General features: G+C 46.2%; 1 protein-coding gene across 1 annotated transcript in view; it reads right to left on the bottom strand.

The window, feature by feature from the left end:
* Window positions 1-13,063, bottom strand: part of ELAPOR1 (endosome-lysosome associated apoptosis and autophagy regulator 1) — a 514,464-nt gene that overhangs the window by 365,401 nt on the left and 136,000 nt on the right. The window contains exon 3 of the mRNA XM_083173204.1: window positions 5,313-5,499. Coding sequence (XP_083029330.1) covers window positions 5,313-5,499 — 187 coding nt within the window. The remainder of the gene's footprint in view (window positions 1-5,312; window positions 5,500-13,063) is intronic.

The raw sequence follows: 13,063 nt of genomic DNA, 5'->3' as shown, positions 1-13,063 counted from the left end.
ATGTGCTTTCCCGGCATTTTGGGGGACTTTTTCGTAGGCTTATTCAGACACTGTACACTACCCCAACTGCCTAGGTGACAGTCAATGGTATTGCCTCATTTTATGAGGCAATTTAGCGCTCAAACCACTTATTCGTTATATCCTGTCCTCCCCTAATGTGTCTGGTATAAAACTGGGCAATAGTGTTGTTGCCTTTCCAGGTGACATTCTTCTTTTCCTGTCTGACCCAAAACACTCTGTCCCTTCAATCATAGATGATATTACACGCTTCTCTTCCTTTGCCGGCTTCTCTATTAATTTTCAAAAGTTAGAGGCTTTAGCTGTGTATGGTTAGGCAAGATTGGGCTGGTCTAACCCCTTCCCCTTCAAATGGGCCCCCACCTACATCACATATTTAGGCATAGCTCTACCACCCCACCCTCATAACATATATGCATATAACATCACTCCAGTTATTATTAAAATCCAAACCAAACTTAGGCCCTTATTCTGATCGGTGCGGCCGGATCCGAATATGCGACCAGGACCGTGCGTGCGAAACCCCGCCTTCCATACGGATCGCCAACTCCGTCCGTATGCGGTAAGAAGCTGTCCGAACGGACCGCACATGTATTTTTCACGGAATACGCCTCCTCCATCTAAGGGAACCTCCCCCATCATTCGATGGTCGCAGACCGTGTGCTCCACCAGCACCCGCAACCTCAGACCACACGGACATTTTTCCGTGCAAAAGCAGGGATCTGGGCGGGCAGCTGACATCCGGCGATGTCATATGTCCGCCCCCTACACGTGCATCACGACTGCATTACCATACGTACGCCCAGCGTTTGCATGGGAACGCCCATGAAACGCGGGGCGTATGCACATGGTAATGAGCCCAAATAGCCCTTCACGCCCCTCTCCACCCCCTGTTCGGAGTGTTCACATTTCATGCGGGATTTGGCCGTACGCCCCGCTAGCACATGCGCAGAGACGCCTCTGCACATGCGCAGACACAAAACATCGGCGGCATGAACGCACACGGATATTACCGCACCAACCAGAATAAGGGCCTTAATCTTTGGCAGAATCTACCTCTATTGGGTTGATGCAACTTGTTTAAAACATCCAGCTCTATGTCTTACAAATGACTACCATTTTACTTTCTAAATTAGATATATCCTCACTTCATTCCATGCTAACCAAATGTATTTGGTATTCTAAGAAGCCCAGGATTAGCCTCCATAACTTGATGCAGTCCACCCGAAGAGGTGGAATCAATCTATATAAAACAATACAATCATTCTATGCAGTGGACTGGGTCAATAACTCTGCTGTTTTTACTGATGCTGCTCTAGATTCACAATTATGTGCTCCTCTGTCTCTTAGTTTTCTTTTACATACATGTCCATCTCAACTAAAACTGCCCCAATTTGATAATCTTATACTGTCCTCTACTATATATGCTTGGAGACGTGCTAAAAAATCCCTCCATTAACAACACTTTTATTCCCTAACCCTCCCGTTGGTTGGGAACCTAGATTTCCGTAGAGAGGGTAGAATCTTCAGAAGATCTCCCACAGATTAAATACTCGGGCTCTTGATTGTTCCCAAACTGTATGTTTGAGTAAGGAAATAGTAAAAAATAGATTACAGAACGTAAATAGTAAAAATCTCCAGCCCGGAAGAAATACACAGAAGGATACTAAAAGAATTGAGTTCTGTCATACCACTACCATTATACCTGATATTCGGGGAATCAATAAACTCATGGATGGTACCAAGGGACTGGCACATAGCTAACATAGTACCAATATGGAAGAAAGGTAGCAAAACTAACCCTGAAAATTATAGACCAGTCAGCCTTACATCCATTGTGGGGAAAATATTAGACGGAATAATAAGAGATAGTTTCCAAAATTTCTTAGAACAGGAGAAAGTGATAAGTAAGGCTCAGCATGGGTTCGTCAAAAATAGATCATGTCAGACTAATTTAATTAGCTTCTATGAGGAAGACAGTAGGGGGCTGGACTTAGGAAAATCTGTTGATTTAATACTGCTTGATTTCGCTAAAGCTTTTCACACGGTACCTCATAACAGGTTATTAATGAATCTAGGTAATTTAGGGTTAGGGGATAAAATTTGTAATTGGATTCAAAACTGGTTGCACAATTGGGGACAGAGAGTGGTGGTAAATGGCATACATTCCAGCTGGGGTAAGGTCCAAAGTGGAGTCCCACAAGGTTCAATATTGGGACCCACCTTGTTTAATATATTCATTGAAAGTGACATAGTGAGTAAAATTGCAATATTTGCGGGGAAAAAAATTGAGAAAAGAAATGAACTCAGGAGAGGATGTGGAAACACTACAAATTGACTTAAATAAACTGAAAAGGTGGGCGGAAAGGTGGAAAATGCAGTTGAACATTGAAAAATGTAAAGTAATTCATTATGGGAACAAAAATGAACAAACTACTTATAGGCTAAATGGAGTTATTATAGGGAATTCTGCTGTAGAGAAGGACTTGGGGGTCATCTTAAAAAATTTAAATGAAATGAAAAATTGGGTAATAGTGCATGCTGCTAAAGTGCAGCAGCAAAAGCAAACCCGACACTGGCATGCATGAAAAGGGGTATGGATTCAAGGGATGCCAATGTGATAGTGCTTCTTTACAAGACATTGGTGTGGTCACTTAGAATATGGTGTTCAGTTCTGGGCACCGCACCTTAAAAAGGACATAAATTAATTGGAACAGGTACAGAGAAGGGCGACTAAGCTAGTAAATCACTAGAATACAAACATAGGTTAACCAGGCTGAATAGGTTTTCACTGGAGAAAGGGAGGTTGAGAGGTGATATGATTAGTATGTTCAAATACAGGATTGGGAATCATATGGAAAAGGGAGATGATTTGTTCACGAACAGGCCTATACTTCGGACACGCAGGCATGTACTGAGGCTCGAGGAAAATAAATTCCATACTGAATTAAGAAGAGAATTCTTCACCATTAGAGCAATACAATTCAGGAACTCATTGCCGGTGGGGGTGATTACAGCAACTACTGCTAATGAATTTGAATCAAAACTGGATGCATTTTTGGCCACTAAGGGAATCCTATAGATATGACTTACTCAAGTCAGTAGTTACAAGTTAGATAGGTTGAAGTCGATGGACTAACATCTTTTTTCAGCCTTATTTACTATGTTACGATGTTACATACTTGGCAAAAAAGAAACCAGTACGCTATGCCAGCAGACAGTTGGAGAAGCTGCAGCAAGTTTGTTTACATTCTGCTGCTCCTCCCCCAAATAGTGCTATTGGCAACCTAGCGGCCAATCAGGAGCCGGGGTGGCCGCTAGGCGGCCAACAGTGCTATTTGAATGTGCCTTAAATACGAATAGGTGCATTTCTGGCATAGTAAATGCGGAAAATACGTGCAGGCATATTTGCCTAGGAATACGCCTAAAATAGCGTATTCTGTTTAGTAAGTTTCCCCTGTCATGTTCCAACTGGATGTAAAATACAGTAATAATTAGAAAAGGACTAATTTGTCAAGCTGTTTAGCAATATTTATTAAAAAGAAAACAAAAAGTAAAACAGTACAAAAACAGTACAAATGATGCACAATAATGTTTACAGTTCTATATGGCAAAGCCACCTGTACTCAGCAGGGTGGTCCCCTTTCACACTGCACTTGTTAGATGGTACTGTATATTGCTGTTTTTTTTCCATTTTAAAAATGTTTAAGGCTGCAGTGGGAGAGCACCAGAGTTAATTTACCGGTTAAAGATAACCGGTATTTCAAAACGTTTAAAAAGCAGAGTCCTACAGAGCTGTTTTTTATGCAGTGAGAATGGCTCTGAAACGGTATTTAGTAAAAACAACTACAGTCCTGCGATAGGCTGTCCGCTGCGTTCTGCTTTGAAACGTGTTCAGGGGATTAAACGGGTTACCTGATTTGAATGGTACTTAAACGGTATTTAAAATGGTAATCTACTGCAGTGTGAAGGCTCAGACCCGTTTTAAATACAGTTTTAAAATACCGTTTTTTGAAACGTTTTGGCAATGTGAAAGCTGTATAAGTGGAAACCCACCATGTCCTGTCTGGTATCAGCCCCTTCTCTCCTCACTGCTGCTGGCTGTCTGCAGCTCCATGCGTAGCCGCTATTGTATTGTCTCTCCTTGTGTGGGGAGATCATGGTGCGGGGTTTCAACAACAATGCACATCAGCTTCTCTTCCCCGCAGCTGGCTGTCTACAGCTCTGTGCACATTCGCTGTTGTATGTCTCTTAGGGTGGGATGTATTAACATACATAGCCGCCCCTCGTCATGCCCACACCGTGATGCTAGCGCATATGTACTAACATATGCGGCTAGCATCGCGATGCGGTGACAGAGGCCCCTTGCGATACCTGTGATGGGGTGTGCAGGGGTCTCTGTCACCTCCTTGGCTATGCAGTGTCCCTGGCATCTCCTCCTCCCCCCTGCAGCTGGAAGGACATCTACGGCTGGCTGTGACATGCTGCTGGGGGAGGAGGAGCAGCACGGAGGACGGGAGGGAGGCTGCAGTGGACGACAGGTGGCGATAGAAGCCCATAGGCTTCTATAGGGTATTGCCACCCAAAGGTGGCGATACCTTGCCCTGCGGTGACGCGGCGGCCGGGTTTTAGTACATATGAAAATGCGGTAAAACAGGGGTTACCACATTTTCGGCTTAGTACATCCCGCCCTAAAGGATGACTCAGCATGTATGCACAGTAATGATGGGGAAAATCGCTGGGCTGAAAATCGCTGAGCGCATACATACAGCAATTTTCACACATCCAATCGATTTTCACAGGGGTGGACGGCTTTCCATAGCAGGAAACTATGGAAAGTCATCCCCCCAGTCATTCATCTGCTGGTAATACTAGCAGATGAGCTGCGGCAGCCGGGGATGATGTAGGAGCGCGCATCAGCACTCACTGCTCATCCCCGGGCCATACACACTGTGTTGCTTTTGAGCTGAAAGCAGCTCAAACTGTAAAAGTGAGCTGCAATAAGCTCAAATTTGCCCAGTGTTTATGGGCCATTAGCATGTGAGGACATTGCGAAATAGGGTAATAAACTCGCCAACCTCCACATATTAACATAGTGCAGAAATAAGGATTCTTTCTCCCCATAATGTAGCAATATGAACCAGCAGGACATGCGGCCTGATTACAGCAGATTACATTACTAATTAATAAATATGTACACACAGGAAGCACACTTGATTCATTTGGCTTCATGATTTCATTATGAGTGATAATCATAATATAAACAGTAGTGAAAACAGCAAAATATTACTCACATACTGCAGTTTCCAGTTATTCCATAATCTGTTGCATATTGGTTGCTGGAAATGCTAGTGAAACCATGCGGAAGCTCTGTCCATTCATCAAAACGGATGCCTGTACCCAAAGAGTATGTGCCTTCTCCACAGGGGGTACATTTTTGTAATGCCATATCCAGATATTGCCCAGAAGTGCAAGAGAAAGCTAGGTAAAAAAAAAAAAAAACAATGGTTAATAATTGTTTAATAGTGTTTTATCCACCTTTTTAATTCACTAGGTAGACTGTAATTGTATATATACAATATCCATAATCAAACTCATTATTTTAACAACTTATTCACAAATGTATAAAGTGGTGTATGAGAACTTATAGACAGGGTCGTGAATACAGTGAGCCATTTTTTTGTGCGGGGTTGTGGGAGCCATAATCTGCAATGCTGGTCTTATCAGGGCCGTTTCAACAATCCAGTGGGCCCCTGGGCAAAATTATTTGAGCCCCCCCTCCCCCTCACAAACCCCCCTCCCTCACAACTCCACCCACCTATGTGTGCAGCAGCAACAGGGGGCTGGGGGTAGCGAACTGGGCAGCAGGGATCCGGTCAGTGGCGGATCGCGGGGTCAGTCCAAGCAGCGGCGACTCAGATTTTGATAAAACTGGCCAGACACTGATTGGCTGAGCATCCATCCAATCAGTGTCCAGCCAGTCTTTTCAAAATTCGCAGCACTTCCCGCTCGGCAAATAGCGCTAGTGCGCTACATCAAGGTCTGAGTCGCTGCACACTGGACGAATGGACACCGCTGACAGCCGCTGCCCAGATCCAGGCCCACTCTCCAAATAGGCCCATTTTGTAGTTGAGGGCCAGGGCTTTCCAACGAGCCCGGCCCCGCGTCGCTAGCCCCCCCGGGAACAAGAGATACCACCAGGCAAAGCTGGAACGTGGGCCCCGCTAATTCCGACCTCCACCCGATTCCAACGGCTGCCAGTTCCTTCCGCCGGCATCACAGAAGCTCGAGGTTGATCTCAGTCTAACCCATATCGCTGGGCCTTTAATCTAATACCAGGCTGGTCCATATGGGTTCATTGGTTCTAGAGATATTGCGGGTAAACCTATTTTTTTTTGCATTTCTGAAATGTAATTTCATGGCAGTTCATGTTGTTTGAGAAGAGATTTCTCTGGAACCAAATGGCCCAGTTTCACAGAACCAAAATCATTCGAAGCCTACATGTAAATGGGTCAGTTGGTTCTGAAGATATAGCTGGTTGTTTAAAGGGGGCGGTTTTCTCTCCCCTTCACACCAGAAAATGCAGGGACTAGGCTGGTGTAAAAGGGGCCATTCCGGGAATGTCCCTGCATGATCCTGGGACCATATTCCTAGGTAAATCCCTGCATTTTCTGGTGTGAAAGGGGTATTATTTCAAATAGCCGGGACATGCAGTGCTCTGAATACTCTGCCCGGCTCTCTGCCCGGCTGTCAATGGCTGTCATTTCTGCCCGGCAGCGGCTGTCCCCCAGTTACCGTGAGCATCTATTCCCCTAGCTTGTAATCCCACATAGCAACAAGCATGGAACCCCTGGCAATGTGCATGGAACCCCTGGCAATGAACATGTAGGTAAGCAATACTTAGGGCGGGATGTATTAATATACATCGCCGCCCTTCGCCGGCTGTCCGCCGCGATGCCAGCGCATATGTACTAACATATGCGGCTGGCATCGCGGTGCGGTAACGGAGACCCCCCGCGATACCTGTACTGTGGTCTGCGGGGGGTCTCCGTCACCTCCCAGCCGGCTCCTGATGCCTACAAACCGGGAACAGCTAAGCAGGCTGTCCCCGGCGCCTCCTCCTCCCCCCTGCAGCCGTAAGGACGTCCGTCTGCGTTGATAGGGGGAGGAAGGGCTTACCTTCCGGGGTCCAGGAGGACCTGCAAGTAGGTAAGCCCAAGGGAGGGGGAGAGGGGGGGTCGGCGACGTGGCGGGGTTGTGGCGACGCGGCGAAAAGAAGCCCATAGGCTTCTATAGGGTATCGCCACCCAATGGTGGCGATACCCTGCCCTGCGATAACGATGCGGCCGGGTAATAGTACATAGAAAAATGCTGTAAAACGGGGGTTTTACCGCATTTTCCCTTTAGTACATCCCGCCCTTACTGTATGTAGCATAATATTTAATAGGCATTATGGTGTTTGGCATAATATGTATTGGAGATTATGGTGTGAGGCTTGTCATGTAATGGGAATTATGGTGTAAATTTTTAATGCGCGCCTTTGGCGCGCAATGCCCCTATTTATGAAGCATATTGTGCATTACTGCTCAATCTGTTTAGTATAGTGCAGGCATGTCCAAACGATGTCCCACAAGCTGTTGTGAAACTACAAGTCTCACCATGCATTGCCACAGTTTTGCTATTAAGGATTTCTAAAACTATGTCAAGGCATGCTGGGACGCGTAGTTTCACAACAGCTGGATTGCCACGGTTTGGACATGCCTCGTAAAGTGTGTATTTTGGCTTGATCCATGTGGCAAAATGTGAATTTTGCCTTAATCTGTGTGGCATAATATGAATTTTGGCTCAATCAGCGTGAATTTTGGCTCATTCCATGTGGCATAATGTGTAAGAGGCAAGTACAGTATAAGGGGGTTACGATTGTGTTACATGATTTGTATAAGGGGTATATGGTGTGGTAAACTTAGGTGACCATATAAAAGGTGCTGAAATGTTGTCTACCAAGTTTTGGCTTTCAGTATTTTTTTTTATGACTCCCTGCATTTTTCCTATGCCAGCCCCCTGCCTTTTCCAGGCATATATAATTAGTTTAAAGTATTTACACAAATAGAGACACACCCATGAGCAGACCACCCAACCAGAACACTGGTCACGCCCCCCACATTATTAGGTGCTGGCCACCACCCCTATTATTGCGCATAATAGGCCCTTGATCATTTTCAGCTCCAGGCCCATTTAGACCTTAATCTGGCTCTGCCTAGGGGAAGCAGCCTCCTTACCATTGGTGATCAGTGGGGGCCGGGGCAGCCGATTGTCAGTGCCACTGAGCTGCAATTAACACTGCCCGCCCGGTGAGCCCCTGCTCGCCCACGATATCGCTGGAGAGGGTGCTTGGTGCTGTGACTGCAGTGCTGTATGTTAGTAATCAATGTCCCTAAGAAAAATGGTCCCTTGTGAGAAGAAGGGCTGCTGGGCATGCCCAGCAGCCCCTCCCATGCTCCTTTGCAGAGTTAGTGAGACTCCAGGTGCCGCATTGTCTCAGTACCTGTCCCCATCACTCCTCTAACTTGCATGCTAACAATAGTTCAGGAGTGCAGTGGCGGACCGAATCCCAGCCAAATGAAACTAGCACTTTTTAAGTAAGTGAACGCATACAACATATTTTTCTATTTAATATATATGGGCATATTTGTGTGCATTTATTTGTACTGCTTTGCTGCCCAATGTGCGTACCAGTCCAGGGGTGCTGCCATGTTTTGTGTATAATTCCACGGGTGCCGCAATGTATCATTCCAAGGGTTTCGCCATGTGTTGTGTATAATTTCAGGGGTGCCCCATGTGTTCCATATAATTCCAGGGCTGTCACCATGTATGCTCTATTAGGTCAGTGATGCTGTCATGTTCACTCTATCAGTCCAGGGGTGCTGCCATTTTTGCTGTATCAGTCCAGGGGTGCTGTCATCTGTGCCATATAATTCTTGGGGTGCCCCCATGTTTGACGTATCAGTCCAGGGGTGCTGCCATGTGCGCTGTATAACTACAGTGTGTTGTATCAGTCCAGGGGTGATGCTAAGTGTGACGTATCAGTCCAGTGGTTGTGCCGCCCACTTGTGTCCCTTAGCAAAGTCACCTAATTACCTCAGTTCAACCTTTTGGCTTAAAAAAAAAACAATATTGTGAGGTTATTGCTATAAACCAGTTTGTTATTTTTGGTTTCTAAACACTAAGCTGAGTGGTGGGATTATTTGCTAGGGGGCACCAACAAAAATCTTGCCTAGAGCATCAAATTGGCTAGGGCCGGCTCTGACTTCCCCCTACAACAATTGTCGCTTGCATGTCCCATAGCAGTGGCAGACATTGCCAGAATCCTACCCAATCCCATAGCATCACCATGCTGATAGTGTGTTGCGTTTCCAGGAGCAGAGATCAGTTGCCAGCAATCTCCACAGCCTACACCAGGCATTCCCAACCACGGTCCTTAAGGCATACTAACAGTCCATGTTTTAGTGATATCAAGGCTTCAGCACAGGTGTCTTAAGTAGTACTTCAGCTATTTTGATTGAAACACTTATGCTGAAGCCAGGATATCACTAAAATGTGCATTGAGGACCATGGTAGGGAATGCCTACACACTATAATATCAGTCACCTAGTCAACAGATGGGTCTCCTAGTTTTAAAGCATTTAAAAAAAACAGGAGACCAACACAGTTAGGTGTGCTGGTCAGTCTTCAATCCTGAATTATATATGAATGAATGAATATATTCTTTTTCCTTGCTATCTCTTTTTTTAGGGCCGGACTGACCCTAAACAGAACAGCAGCCTGCATTGGGGGATCAGCTCATATATAGGCACCCTGGTCTTGACCTCTAGTAGAATAAGACCTTTTTCTTTCCTTTAAATTTCCTCCCTGCACACAGCTCCCCCATGTTCCTAATTCCTCCACACATAGCTGATTCCACACCCCCCAGGCTCCGTTCCATCCCCAGAATCCATACCCGGGGTAGGTACTCACAATGAAGTGCAGGGCACTCTTGGCTGCAGGCAGCAGCGTGCAGTTCCCATTGGATGGATGCCCATGCATTTCGCGTGGTTGCTGCTGCTAAACTCCTGCACGCACATGACAGTGCAGGAAGTGGAACTCAGCAGCAGCAGTGAACACACAGAGCTTCTCCGGGTGGGTGGATGGCTAGCAGCGGAGTCCATTCTTCAGTGGACCCGTGGGCGGGATCATTAATAAAAAAAAAAAACCTAAACCACAGTGCCTTGGTTCCCTCCCCCCCTCTGCCACTGTACATATCTAATGAGCCGGGAACCGCTCATTCAATATGAACTGCGCAGGGTTCCTGCTCTTTAGATATAATGGCAAATTTGCTGGGGCAGCAGTGAGCAAGGAGCCAGGAGCCCGTGCAGATTGAATGAGTGGGTCCCATGCAGCATACAACACGGGCTGCAGTGTGGAGTCTCCTGGCTCTTAAAATGGAACATTGGGAGGCAATGGAGCCAGTGCCCCCTTCAAGGCTGGCGCCCGGCAGCAGGTGACTCCATTGCCTCTGGGAGTTCCGCCACTGAGTCCACCTTTTTAACTACTAAGTCATAACTATATAGTATTCCCTTTATGGCCAAGAATTTACCTAGTTTACAATAAACTCATTTACTGTAACTAGGGATGTGCACCGGCCACTTTTCGCGTTTTGGGTTCCGATTACCTTCAGGTTTTGGGTTCTAATTGGTTTTGCCAAAACAACCCCTTAACCTTCTGGGTTTTGGGTTCTGATTTGTTTTTTTAAAAAGCTTAAAAACTGCTAAAATCGCAGAATTTGGTTTTTTTTTTTTTGCTCCTACGCTATTATTAACCTCAATAACATTAATTTCCACTCATTTCCAGTCTATTCTGAACACCTCACAATATTGTTTTTAGGGCAAAAGGTCGCACCGAGGTAGCTGGATAACTATGCTACACAAGTGTGCGGCACAAACACTGGACTGATACGGCACACACTTAGCATCACCCCTGGACTAATACAGCACACTTGGCAGCACCCCATGAATTAAACGGCAGACTTGGCTCACCCCTGGAATTATACAGCACACATGTGGGCACCTTTGGACAGATACGGGACACATGGGGGCACCCATGGAATTACACCGCACACATGCAGGCACCCCTGGACTGATACAGCACACTTAGCATCACCCCTGGACTAATACAGCACACTTGGCAGCTCCCCATGAATTATACCGCAGACTTGGCTCACCCCTGGAATTATATGGGACACATGGGGGCACCCATGGAATTACACCACATACATTCAGGCACCCCTGGACTGATATGACACACATAGCATCACCCCTGGACTGATACCGCACACTTAGCAGCACCCCATGAATTATACAGAAGACTTAGCAGCAACCCATGAATTATATGACACACCTGGCTCACACCAGGAATATGCTTCACACATGTGGGCACCCCTGACCTGATACAGCACACATGGAATTATACAGCACAGATGGAGAAAGACATGGAATTATACGGCAAACATGGCAACATTCCTGCAGTACAAAAAATAAAAACTTTTTTCTTTTAATTAAAAAAAGAGCAGCACACCTGGAATTATACGGCAGACTTAACAACACCCCTTGAATTATACGGAACTCTGGGCTCACCCCTGGACTGATACAGCACATTTAACAGCCCTTGCGGTAAAAATTTAAAAAACTTTTTTTTTCTTTTCATTAAACAAGGGCAGCTCCCCTGGTCTGATGCAGGACACATGGGGGCACCCATATAATTATACAGCACACATGGGGCACCCCTGGATTGATATGGGACACTGGGCACCCCTGGAATTATATGACACTGGGCAGCCCATGTGGACTGATACGGGACACTGGGCACCCCTGGAATTATACGGCACACATGCGGGCACCCCTGAACTGATATGGGACACTGGTCCCCCCTGGAATTATAGGGCACACATGTGGGCACCCCAAGACTGATATGGGACACATGTGGGCACCCGTGGACTGCTACGGGACACATGGAGGGACCCATATAATTATACAGCACACATGCGGGCACCCCTGGACTGATATGGGACACTGGGCACCCCTGGAATTATAGGGCACACATGTGGGTACCCCAAGACTGATATGGGACACATGCGGGCACCCCTGGACTGATACGGGACACATGTGGGCACCCCTGGTCTGATATGGGACACATGGGGGCACCCCTGGAATTATACGGCACACATGCGGGCACCCCAGGACTGATACAGGACACTGGGCAGCACAGCTGGACTGATAGGGGACACTGGGCAGCCCTGCAGTAAAAATAAAAATCTTTTTTTTTTCAGAGAGCTAATTTTCCCCCACAGAAGTCCCATATAGCATCCCCCTAGTAGTGCACAAAATAGTGCCCTTAGAAGTTCCCCCTAGTTTATTCCACAGTAGTTCTCCCAGAGTAGTTGTTCGCTGGCTGCTCAGTATTTCCCCCTTAGTAGGTGTACTTTGCCGCTCAGTAGATACCCATAGTGATTTGACCCTGGGGTACCAGCAGCTTCTGCTGATTAAAATGATATGCAGCATGCCTATATTCTGTGTGTGAGTGAGGCTGTATCTGCATATGAAATAGTGTATTCATGGAAATCACTGTAACATAGCATTCCGTATGCAGGTACAGCTACAGTTGCACACAGAATATAGGCATGCCGCATATTATTTTAATCATCGGAAGCTCCTTGTGTGTCCTGGTCACATAGCAATGCAAATAAGATGAATTTTCACCCAACGTTAGCAGAACTGGCCAGGAGCTGCATGGCCTATTGAGGCAAGATGTATGAGGAAACATCTGTATCCAAGCAGAGGCAGCGGTCACAGGGTTAGTGGCTGTGTGAGTGCTGTCTGCAGGTGGGTTGGTTGTGCAATAAGTGTTTGGCATATGTGTAAGGGGCATTATGTGTATCATGTATAAGGGCATTAATAATGTGCAACATATGTGTAAGGGGCATTATGTGTGTCATTTGTATAAGGGCATTAAT

This window comes from Crinia signifera, chromosome 2, assembly GCF_055691185.1.
Source record: "Crinia signifera chromosome 2, ASM5569118v1, whole genome shotgun sequence".
In the NCBI taxonomy this organism is placed as follows: domain Eukaryota; kingdom Metazoa; phylum Chordata; class Amphibia; order Anura; family Myobatrachidae; genus Crinia; species Crinia signifera.
This window is presented reverse-complemented; position numbering and strand designations above follow the sequence as displayed.